This window comes from Lepisosteus oculatus, chromosome 3 (genome assembly GCF_040954835.1).
Source record: "Lepisosteus oculatus isolate fLepOcu1 chromosome 3, fLepOcu1.hap2, whole genome shotgun sequence".
NCBI classification, from domain to species: Eukaryota; Metazoa; Chordata; class Actinopteri; order Semionotiformes; family Lepisosteidae; genus Lepisosteus; species Lepisosteus oculatus.
In genome coordinates, this window is record NC_090698.1 from 63767536 (window position 1) to 63780345 (window position 12810).

The following is a 12810-nucleotide window of genomic DNA, read 5'->3' on the forward strand; positions in this document are numbered from 1 at the left end:
CCTTGAGGCCTTGCTCATCTGAACAGTTCTCTTACTGACCCCTCTGTACATATGGGAGGTGGATTTCAAGCAGCTGGTCCAGAAGGCCAGAAATCTCCATCCAGTTGTGAATTGTTGACAGAGCGATGTTGTTTTTGTGAGGGCTGGAATGCCATCCAGTCTGTGGTGGAAATCTGTGAGGAGACATTCCAGTTCTGTTACTGCAGCTGTGGCCTGAGGATGCAACATTGAACAAAATCCGTTTTATTTCCTTGTTTCCGAGGATACTTAAAAAGGCACTCTTCTAATTAAAAAAAATGCCCAGCTATAATGTAAGGTGAACATACTTGATGTTTTGATATTAGAGCTTATATCCAGATGTTTTTTTTTTAAGTAACACAATGTGCTTAAAAACAGTAACCAAAAATATTTTTCACATATAGAAAAGGTCTGTCTAGTGACAACTCATCATAATCATCCTTCTTGAGTCCCTTTTAGAAGCTTTGGTTAATTTACATTACCACTTTTTATCATTTTTGTCCCTTTCTTATTTAAATACAATGTCAACTAGTTCAGCTTTGTACCTGTGGAAGGTGAACTCCCACAAACAGTTTGAAATACTGCAGTGCGCATGCAGTCACTATTACAGAATAATCTGTTTTTTTCAATCACATTTTTAAGAGCCTCCATACCACTAACGGTATGTTTGAATTTAATTACTGATTTTGATTCGTGTTATCCACGATTTTGGATTAAAAAATAAGAAAGGTTAAGAAAGTACTCCCTGATATAGTACAAAGTAGTTTTAAATGTTCCGGTAGAATTTTTTCACTGTTTAGGATTAATTGAACAAAAAAATAGCTTATTTTAGTTTAATTATTCTGCTGATCAAACTAAGAATATGGTTTTTGGGTGCAGCGGCCTTGGTTTCTAATCTATTTGATCCTTTAACTAATGATGTTGGTCCTTAGCAAATGCCCAGGCAATGGCACAGCTGATAGATTACATGATTCAGGCGAGCTCTGAAAGTCTCCTGAGCTTTCTTTCCTTGGGATAATGCAATCCGGTGCTGTCGAAAAGAAGAGGCTTACCACTTTTGTATTTTTAATGTAAAGTCTCTTTGCCTGAAACTTGAGTTTGATACTGCTGATTACTAGTCAAAAGTGTTTTGTGTTTTTTTTGTGACAGCCTCTGTTGAACCAGGTTTTTATTCCCCAGATAAAGACTCTAAAATACTTGATTACGAACCCAAGCAGGCTGATTTTCACGTTTTAACGTCACATCCACTGAGGGTCTTACCTGTCTCTTAAGAAGAGTGTCCAGGCGCTGCTAATCTGTAAACCCAGAGCCCATATAAGTTGCATTTCATTCCCACAGTTTACCAGTTGACATGGTTGGGCATAAAAGATGTCTCTGAAATATTCCTTTCAATGCAACAGAGTTGTAAAGTAATGAAACTATGATATTTAAAAAAAACAATTAATAATGCTGGAAACATCTTGTAGAGGTAAATTGGTGTTTTGCTTCGTTGGGATCTGGTGGAGGAAAGTACGTTATTGTTAATTGAACAGAAAATGCTGTGAGTAGTACTATGTAGTGTAATAGTTGTGCCTAGTATTTCAATAATTTGTGTGTATTTAATCCTGCACCTATTGTTACACATTTATGGAAGGTATAAATATTGAAGTATATTCAAATCAATTCTGACCTGGTCATCCTGGCAAATTATTTAGTAATTAAACACTATTATTACAAAATAATTTAAGACGCACAACAGTTTTAAACACTTCCGTTGCTGTTCTTCTGGAATGGAACAGAACAAAAGCAAATAAATTAAGGTTCACTAGTCAGCTATCATAATATTACCTCCAGGTTTGGAGTTGCGCTTCACACTTTTCTGTATAGAACATTTACACGATCTGGTCTCTCATCAACTTAGATAATTATCGTGGTTGGCCTGTGTATGTATTTGATTACTTAAGGGAATATAATAAGAGTTTTACAATCCATATTTTATTTTTTCAGTTACGTGATTTGGTAACTGATGGAGCTCTTTCAGGCAAAACATACAGAATGGGATATCTTTGGTACTTTGGATGTAAGTCCAACAGATATCTGCTGATCCCCATGTGCGACAAACAGAGTGTTATCTCATACAGCAGCTGTGTAGCACATTATAGCACATTGGTCTTGTTGTGCTAAAAGGAACAGCACCTCATGCCAGCTGGAAAGGGCTTTTCCGGTGGTGATGACAATATCTTCATCACCTTTAACTGTAAATATACCCGAGCAAACATTCTCATTTGAATAGGCTTCATTGCTATCTGCAAGCTGTGATGGGATTGTAATATTTGTATAGATAAATCAATGAATTGCTTTTAAAGAGAATTCAAAGTGCCATCAGCATTTGTGGTAATTACTTCTGGAGCTGGCAGAGAAACTGTTAGAATAACCAGCTGCAGTGATGGTGAAGGTAGCAATGGGAATTATTGGTTCACCTTGCCTGTCCAGCTATCTATATATCAGACTGTCTGGTTTATATATGCGTATGAATAAAAAATTGTAATTTAATGTTTCGGTTTCTGAGAAGGGGTGATTCTTGCAAAGAGGCGACAATTGCTCTAATTGTAGTTGGATGCTTCTCAGTAATTAAAAGGCATTCTGCTTTAATGGCTGTGTTCACAGGAAATGGCACGATGCTACAGTATGAATTTCAATGCTGATAGTTTCTCGGAGGCTGAGACCTATGCAACTTTGATCCCTGCTTTTATGAAATGACAGACTAGGTCTGAAGCAGGATGATGAAATCTCATAAACATCTTTATTAGCGATGCCCTTTGAGGTCAGGCCAGCAGATGAACGTAGGCTACACATGTATTTTTCAAGTAGAAATGTCAAGACTTCAGAAAAAGAGCCAAGGAGGTAAAGGGTAAAGAGATTAAATCTTTTTTGAATATTTCTACGGGGTCATGAGGGATTTGAATATCATGCAGTAGAATGGCATTTCTGTTCGTAAATCAAAGGTGCATACAAGAACCAAAAAAGAATTTCAGATGTCAATCTTGAAAAATGGAACCCTGATCACTTTTTTAGGTTGTACTGGTTTTTGACACCAGACTTATTCTTCTTTTTATCTCAGCTAATTTGCTTTATCAACTTTAATTATCTTTATTTTGAAATTTAGACCTTTTTCTTTTTAATCAAGTGTTTCACTTCTGCCTTCAGTACTATCTTTCGGATTCCTATTGTGTAGTAAGTTAAGGGGCTGTCAATATAGATTTTCTAATGCAACAGTCCTTATACCACTTTTTGTGGTACAGCACATTGACTGCTTTCGGTAACATCAGTAATAGGCCTAATTGCCACATATTGTGGGATGAGACTAGGTTAATTCTAAACCTGTGAGGTGTCTGTGCCAGTATTTGATATAATGTAACAGAATGGTGTCTGTAGTCTGCAGGGCTTTCTCTTCATGATCTATATGAAGTGGTATCAATAAGTCCAGCAAAAGTGATCTCCGTATTTTTCGGAGCTCTGTAAAAGCATCATGCTTTGCTTTGAGGACACCTTTGCATAGTGTATTAATAACATTTCTGTGTAACTATATATAAATCCCCAAGGATCCTAGAGGACTTTACATATAGGAAGGGACCGATTCATCCGGCATTGAAGTGTGGGTAAGACCCAAATGGGTGATGTGCAGCATCAGTAGCCCTGATCTCCCTACAGCAGATCAGTTAGAGATGTAAGACATTTCTTCATCATTCGAATTAACTGGAAATTACCTTTAGGTATGCCAGATTCTGCAAGACCAGAGTGAAATGTAATCATGACAGCTTGATTAGCACCCATACTATAGTAGGGTGCCATTGGGTCTATAATGATCAGATAGTCCGGACCAAGTTTTAACATCTCATGTGACATAAGTACAACGTTCTCTTCGTGGGTGATCTTGCACCCTTGCTTAGCAAGAGATATGAAGAGATTAGGCTCCAAGGTGGTAACTGCTGTGTCTAGGTTATGTCCTTGGTTCAAAATTATAGTTGACTGATGTTGCAAGATAAATTATTGCAAGTCAGCTGAATGTCCCCTATGTTTTTGTGAGCATTGAAGTTGATGCACATTTCCTCCTAAACTGAGAGCAAAGCTTCCAAATGCTTTCAGTATGAACCATTTAACATCCACTGTAGCCCTGAGAAAAAACAAGGTTAACTGGCATATACATAAAATATTTTTTTCTGTTTTATTTATCTGGAACACAGCACATGAAATGCAGAGAGGGCTACATCATTACAAAAATCATGTCATATAGAGGTATTTTTACAAGTTATGATGAGAACCATTTGTTTTGTCTGGTGACGGATCCTAAGTATAGTCCATTCCATTAACCTTTTCTGTTCACCAGTAAATTTTTAGAGACACACTAAAAAGATATGGTGCTTGTCTTCAATATCCCTTTAGTTTAAAAAAAGGTTTAACAAGTACATTATGCATCCTTTTGCCCACTGAAATCAGAACAGATCTTTGGAGGAAGACAATTACTGAGATATTCCCTCTGGTGTATAGCTTTTGCTCAGGAAATGAAATACAAATGGAAACATTTCCTCCCACTCTTCTCCCGTCGTTCAGATTTATTTCCTTGGAGAGTGGGGAAGAAAATGGGCAGAAACCCTGGAAGCATTTCTTCAGACATACAATAGATTGAACCAATTGTTTTTGTGGTTTGAGGGAGTTTTGCATTCACTGACCAAACTGATAGTGGGTCGACTGCAGCTGTCCAGTGGTTTCAATTGGTTGGGTAACACAATAATTCCTTGCATTTTAACAGTGCATCTCTAAGGATACCACCACTTTGCATATACGATCCACATTTGTTCAGCATTACAGTGCAACCTCCACCCGGGTGAACTGGCGCTGCCGTTATGCGCCAGTAGCCTCACCACACAGCAGTGGAGAAGTGAGAAACTGCTTAAGGGAAGACCATAGTGAAATTTAGCTAGGACATCAGGGTTTACATCTCTAAACTTTTGAATCATTTCATGGGATCTTTAATAACCAAGTAACCAGGAGCTCAGTTAGACTTCTCATCCAAATGATAGTGCCTCCTATAGTACAGTGTCCATGGTCACTGGGTTATTGGTTTTGGAAATTCTAATCCAAAGGGAAGACTACCATAGATATCGATATTGATCGGTCTGTCAACTCCACTTGCATCAACAGCTTGATGTTTCTTGGTGGCCAATCTCAGTTCTTGCCAAGTCCAGCCCTCCTTAGTTTCTGAGATCCTATAAGAGCTCAGTCTACAAGGTGGTAACACTGTAGGATGACTGTAAATGGTTCTCGGTATTGATAGTGGAGTCTTGAGCACATTGTTGGTCTCATATGAATTAAACTAAAAACTTGTAGTAATCGAGGTGTGTTTTTTCCTCCACTGTGTGTAATATTTTGGTTGGGTGACTGCTAACTTTATCACACTAAACTGTGGTGCAGTCGAATATATGTCTAATTGTTTGTAAGGAATATTGAGGACAGTGGAGATTTATTCAGGGCGTTCTGCCTTTTTTTCTTTCTCTGATGAATCTGCAGTTGTCAGTAAATGTTATCCTCGAAAGACCTTGTACGTATTTTGTTTTCGGCCTTTTTTAAAGCAGAAGAAACTAGCTGCCTTTATGGTGCAGCTGGATCACGTTCTGGGCAACATTTGTCCTCATTATCCTGGCAATACTGTAGATGCATGTATTGAAAAAGGGCATGGGCGCTGATTTCTTATTTCCATGTTTTGCCTTTCAGCGGGGATCTGACGAGCTTCTTTCTTCTGGTTTCACTAACGGCCCTTCTACCATGAGCAATTCTACTCCATCTACAGGTACAGTGTATCCTTCTTTCTGGAGTCTGTCTGCATTTGCACAAGGATACGGCCCTTTTTTTTTCTTTCCAAAAAAATCACATTTCAGTATCATCACTGTCAGTTTTCAATTATTTTGGAACAAAACAATTGAATAGACTTTCTTAGAAGAAGCTTGTAACAGTCAAAGCAAGTGAAACCTGACACCCGGGAGAACTGACAACCCCAATGTCCTCTGGGTTTGTGTTTCCATTTCAAGACGGGTTTTAAAGCCAGGAATGTCTTGTATTGAACAAGTAAAGGTTTAATCCATGCTAAAAAGAGACAATGTTTTGGCTGTGAGCTTTCTTTGAGTTAATGTTGTATTTCTTTTCTTCTCTCTTCAGCATGGGATAAACCTTTACTTCTTCTTTTGCAGCCTAAGCATGCTGACACGGCTACCTCCTTGAATTATGTATTGTATTTAATAAAATATGAAATAGCAGTAACATATGCTTCTGGAAAACTTTTTTACATCACTTAAGCCCTGTATAAAAGATCTCGATAAGTATGCAAGACTGTGTTCATACAAGTATGAGATAAGTGTTCATACTGATTTTTCAAAAGGACCATATTTACCTTTTGTGCCAGGTGAGTATATATAATCAAAGCCTTGCCCTTTGACCTGATCTTCAAAATCTCACTTGATTTCTCACTAGTTGCAATTGCTTGTGTTAACATTTATGCAGGCAAAAACTTTTTGCAACTGCTTTGCAAAGCAACACCCAGGCCTTTAAAGCCTGAAGAATTTTACTCAGAGGCTTTGATTCAACAAATGCATTCCTTCTATGACACTTGAACATAGTGCAACACAAAGAATAAGGAACAGTATTGGTTTTATTGCAAGAAACGTTGTGCAGTTACACACAGATGGGAAAAATAATAATTATGCCAATAGCACATAAGAATGTTTTTTCATTTGCCTTGTTTAACATGGTATGAAAGTATTTTTAAACACAATTTTACATCCATTTATTTCAGTACAGTATGTAACAAAAGTGAGTTACATAAGTACTTTCCCATCTCCTACTCATTTTTATGTTGTCTGTTCAGCACTGTGTACTTCAACAGCTTTACATACAAAATGGTTAAATAACAATACCCTGAAACAACAGTAGGGAATTGGAGCTGCGTTTTAGCTTGGAAACCAGCTATACCAGCTCTCTTCCTTGTTGACATAGGTGCTTTGAAGTGTGTTTAATATCAGTGTATTATGTAGTTTTAGGGGGAGCTAAATGAACTTGAGGAAAAAAACAAGGTGTTGGTATAAAAGTGAAAAGAATGGTTCTGTCTTACACGTGTATATGGGTTACTCACAAAGACAATCATTCTTTAGAAGCAGAAAGCTCAGTCGTTTAATATCTGTGCTTCAAAATAAATGTTTTTGCTTGCAAAAAAAAGGGCCATATGTACAGTATGTGTGACCCACAATTTTTGGTGAGGTTTTCAATAGGGGTGAAAGTTCATAAACCCAAGATTATTTTTCACTGGACTGAGATACTGTTTCCTTTTTTTACTGGCATATACTGTACAGGGAACAGACCAGGTGTGCTCAGAAATATATTTGTTTATGTATGTGTGGACATGTATATTTAAGGTAAACTAGGCTTGTGTGATTTGAAAGGCGGAAAGACTCAACACACCATGATTCTGGGAGTGTTTAAACAATTGGATTACATAAGAAAATAAGAGCTAAAGATTTACACTGCTACATAGTCTGTGGATTATGTTAATTAACCTGTACAAAGGTTAACCTAGTAGAAGATAATGTATTGTTTTAGAGGGTTATTATAACAATCCATTGTGGTGCATGCCTAAAATGACATTTTTGCATTTGGCAAAAAATGTGGAAGTGTTCTTCACTTCCTTTGCAGTCCTCTTGTATCACTGTCAATATTTATTACCTCATTGTAATTGCCACCACTGGTGCTGTCATCAGCTTAGACAGTGACTCCAATAATGAATTACACCAGTAAAACATAAATTGTAGTGTCTTCCACATTGTTTTTTGTTATACTGCAGAAGAAACTGAAAAGAAGTTCTACTTTGTGTTGGTAGAGGAAAAGAACTTGCAGTCCCATTATCCCCTTTTGAATGTTAAATTGATTCGATATTCCATTTTAACTTGACTGTCTGCCATTCCTCTTGAACAGGTCCAGGTTTTTTTTTTCAGTGAATAAAATATAAACAGTTAGCAGGGATCTTCGGTCTTGAATTTGTTATTTTTAACTTAAGAAACCAGGATGCCTTCCAAGAAGTAAGCCCTAGAAATAACATTTCAGACTTTTGCTAGAAAAAAACATCCTACAAAAGTCGGTACATATATGTGCCCAAAGCTTAGATCTTCTACAACTTTTTCATAGCTTATCGCCGTGATAGAGGTGACGAGATCCTTCCGAGATTAAGTTTATCTGTAGTCCCATGGAAAAATGGAAAAATCACAGTGGATTAGATGACAGCTCAGATCATTTGTGATCAGAAAAGTGAAGTGTGGAACACCAGCCTGCACAAGCAGAGTTGATTGTGTTACTAATTTTAAGGGAGTCCAGCTGTTTTGTTATACTGTTATTATTTTCCAAAGCTACTGAACTGCATATCAAAAGTTTATTCAGTGTACTGCCACAAAAGAGACAGACTGATATAGAGAAGAAATGCTGTTGTCTTCCACATGTAAATATATGGCAACCTTTTCCTCCTGATTTCTGAATACTTTTGCCACTTACATCAAAATGGGGCTTTTAGTATACTAACTTTATAGGATTGCAAAATTATGATTTTCTGTAAAATTGCAGTTTCTTCAAGTGAAACACAAATACAAAACCCCCAAACATGTAAGAGAGCCATTTATCCTCATGATTTGTCTTTTTGCTGTTCTCTCGCATTAAAATAGTACATGTATGTAAATCTTTTCCGTTATGATTTTGTTAAGGAACAAAGCCAGTAGACGCATTGTATGAAGAAGGCTCCACTGCCAAAACGTTGTTCTTTCTTCTTTTTTTCAGCATGGAATAAACCTATTACTTGACACATTGTATTGCTTTCTTTAAGCCTCACATTTAGAAAAGGGTTAGCTGTTTGTCTGCAGTAGGATCTTAATGTCCCATCGACTGTGGTCTTAGCTCATGGTTTTGGGTAATAACTGATTGATTCAGTACTTCACTGTAGTTCCTTTTCTGGAAAAAGTAATTTGTAGTACTATTTTGAAGTAAATATGTAAATAAGAACTGTATAACTCAAATCAGTCTAAATTATATTATGTATAGATATAATATTTGTGTCATTCTACATTTTCACATACCTCAGTAATAGGAATATGAAAAGACTGGTTTTCAACTTCTAATTTGAACAATTTACTTTTTTCATTAGCATCTATCATTCTCTGATGAGCTGTCAGAATGTCCGAAATAGAATTATTGCAAACTTGAGGATTATTCAAAATGGTAGATTTGTTTTCTGAGTGCTTATTTTCATTTAAAAAATACATAACGTGGAAGACTTTCACTTTGTGTGAGAAGTTATTTATTTAGGCTGTCTCTGCATATCAAATAGGCATGTGCCTGGCAGTGACCATTACATAGTTATAATTTGTTTCTTTTCTAAGACATTTCCATCTATGCAGTGTAACGTGTATTATGATGCTGAAACTACAGGGTCTTATAGAAGTGTTCACACCCTTCCAGTAATGTCCCATTTTCTTGGATTACCAGTGAATAGTTTTCATCAAAAGTTGTATACTCAAACTGAACACATTTTGGGCATATGTATTTACCCTGTTTCCTTTCCTACCCTGAGCAGTGTTGCTCCCCATTCATATACAGTGGATATAAAACGTCTACACACCCTTATTGAAATTGCAGGTTTTTGTGATGTAAAGCCAGAAATCAAGTCAGACATTTTTCCATCTTTAATGTGACCTTGCAACCAACAAAATTCAAGAGAAAAACCAATAGAAAATTATTAGGAATAATCATTTAAATTAAAAAACCTACAACACCCTGATTGCATAAGTATGCATTTTTGTGAAACACAGCTGTTTCAGTATTTCAACACATCTCATAGCACATTTATTTAATTTCTGTTGAAGCACAAACTGGTCACTGGCCTATTTTGCTATCTTAGTTTAAAGAAATCAAACTTTTAAAACCCCAGCTGTAGAAATGTTGTTACAACAACACAAGCCTTATTTGCAGCCTTGTTCAAGTTGATGTTGTATTGGCATGCAAACATACTGTGATGTTAGAATGGTGCTCATGTCTACTTTTTGTGCAGATATATTTTGTACTGCATATTATAAAAGTACATTAATATTATAACTGATTCAGTTTATTGCAAACAAGATAGTGTACCATTGTTGTTCTTAATGTAACCCAAATAGATTACAAAAACCTTCATCATAGCTGTTGACAATTAACTGACCATGAAAATGGGTACAGTGTGGAAAATTGTTGCTCTAACTGTTGTATGAACATCACAGAAAGATACTGAAATGTGTGTTATGTACTGTAATTTATCTCGCAGTATGCAATCTAAGCGCTCCAGTGGGGTATGATATTTTATTAATGTAGAATATATAGATATGCCTGACATTTTTTCATAAGATCAATATCTTCATTCTCTCTTTGAGACCTTTTAATTGACGTATATACGTGCTTTAAGTGCTTCAATGCAAAAACCTTTTTTTAAAGTCCACATCTCTATTGGCTGAGAATCCAGTTTTATGTAATTGCTTCAAGAACATGCATTCCACTCAAATGTTTAATCTTCCAGTCTTTGTAAAATCTTTATGCTTGAAATCGTTAGCATTATTCTGTTGTAGATGCAGAAACGTGTGCTTTTAAGTAACACATGCTCAGATATAGTTTAATCAAGTACAGTTGAATTGTCAATTTTCCTTTATAGTACAGTACTTCTACAACCTATTAATATCACTTATATTAACATTGAAATAGCCAGTGAAGTTGATGACACCTTTCACATACCCTAGCCGAAAGGGAAAACTAGCCTCCAGGTCATTTTATACAAAACCAGACACTGATGTCCGGAGTATTAATTTATTTGTCTTTTGTGAACACTACAGCCAAAACCACATTAGCTCCTCTGGCCTTTAAGTCTAAAGCCTAAGTATCAGTTACAGATTCTTAGACACGTTCATAGCGCCTGCTTGCTTTGAAATGCGCCATTTTATTCTGCAATAAATCGTGCCTACTAGACTAATTGAGAGACCTTGGATTACATCTGCCCACACAAAACAAAACATTCTAGGAAAGAAGTTACAGAAAAATGAGTTATGAGGCCTAGTTTTAAGGTTTCTTGTCTGTTTTTTAACTCTAATGGGATCCTTAATCCTATTAGATTTACAACAGGATTTCTTAATTACTCAGTGAGATAAATTACCTTCCTACAGCTGAGTGCCAGATGCTCCTAAGCAACCATGTGCTTTTTACCATGGAAACAGAGCAATCTATTGGTCACTGAGAGAACACCACAGACCAATAACAGTCACTCATTTCATAGTTCTGACCTTAAGATGTTACAGGCGTGTTTTTAGAGGTTAGCATTTTATGGATCTGTTTTTCACTGATATGAAAAATGAGAGATGTAAATGTAAATAGATCTATACATCAAGACATCAACATTTCAGACGATAACATGTTTGATCGGTCAGGATTTGAAGTTCCTCCAGGTATTAAAAAGGCATGTGTTTTTAAAATTAACTATACACTCTTTCCCCAGTATGTATATTCACTGTATTTGAAACAAATCTAACAAACAATTTAGCTATGAATATAAATTGTATTTTTAATCACAGCAGGATATTCAATCAACTTAGGCCAGTTTTAAAAAATAAAAAGCACTTTATTACACTTGAAGTGAATTGAACATTATGATGGGATTCTAATTCTATTCTTTACATTTTACATTTAATATGTTCTCATAACTCTTCATGGAAAACTTTGAGCCATAGGAGACAGTTTACAAAGGATTTGTAGGAAGATGTTTTCAAATTGAAAACTCGATGTATCCAAGGAACTACATAGGGAGTGTAAAAGAATTTTCTTTTGCCCTTTTAGTTTAAAATTCGGTACTTTTGATGCAGTTTTTGTTGGTGGCCAGGACGCTGTGAAACCTTGCCTGCAGAACTTTCGATGTTGAGTTGATGTTCCAGGAGCAGCCAGTAGGGAGAGAGTGGTAGTACAAGCTGTGCAGAATCATTCTGGGTTGTTCACTCGGGCTGAGCAATTCAGCAGCACCTAAGCATTGCAAAGCATGACAGCAAATGCTTTTAAAAATATGAATAAGATTGTAATGCTTCGGTATTGAATAAAATATATGCAACGGCGACCGATTCCCAAATTTATCCTCAGGAAACGGCTTTTTGTAGCAGGCACTTTGATTTTTTTTATTGAACAAACAAGATGTAGGTAAATACATTAGGCTGATGACATGTCATCAACAGGGACTCCACTGTGGAAGTCTCACACTGGTAGAGCGGCCTACCTTGAAAGCAATACGAACTGTAAATTCACAACACGATGAAGATGATATCTTGTAGTCTCATTGAACCTGAAAGAGCAGGTACCTTTTCTCTGGATCTAGATGTCACATGTCATTCCTGCTAATCCCCAAAACATTCAGTGGGCTCATTTTTGGAGAGCGGGACATCCACTTGGACTTCCCCATAAATCCTGATGAGGTGTCATGACTCATAGTTTCCACATATTATGACCTATTATTGACAAACTGTCATATCGTCTTGCCAAATTACAAACTGCTGACCTGTTGTCTGTGAGCGCCACTCCTCCTACATATTGATGGGTTTGAGGTGTTCACTTGATATGGGTTCTGTTTGTCCTTGATATTCACCACCCTTCGAACTATTCAGTAGGTTAAATCACCTCATTGCCAGTTACCATTCGTGAAAAAACACTCTCATTAATGAGGCAATT

General features: G+C 36.5%; 1 protein-coding gene across 4 annotated transcripts in view; it reads left to right on the forward strand.

The window, feature by feature from the left end:
* The window catches only part of ptbp3 (polypyrimidine tract binding protein 3), a 92430-nt gene that overhangs the window by 49694 nt on the left and 29926 nt on the right, over positions 1-12810 (forward strand). For all 4 annotated transcript variants that reach the window (XM_015362687.2, XM_015362691.2, XM_015362697.2 and 1 more), the window contains one exon: positions 5770-5845. In XM_015362687.2, coding sequence (XP_015218173.2) covers positions 5770-5845 — 76 coding nt within the window. The remainder of the gene's footprint in view (positions 1-5769; positions 5846-12810) is intronic.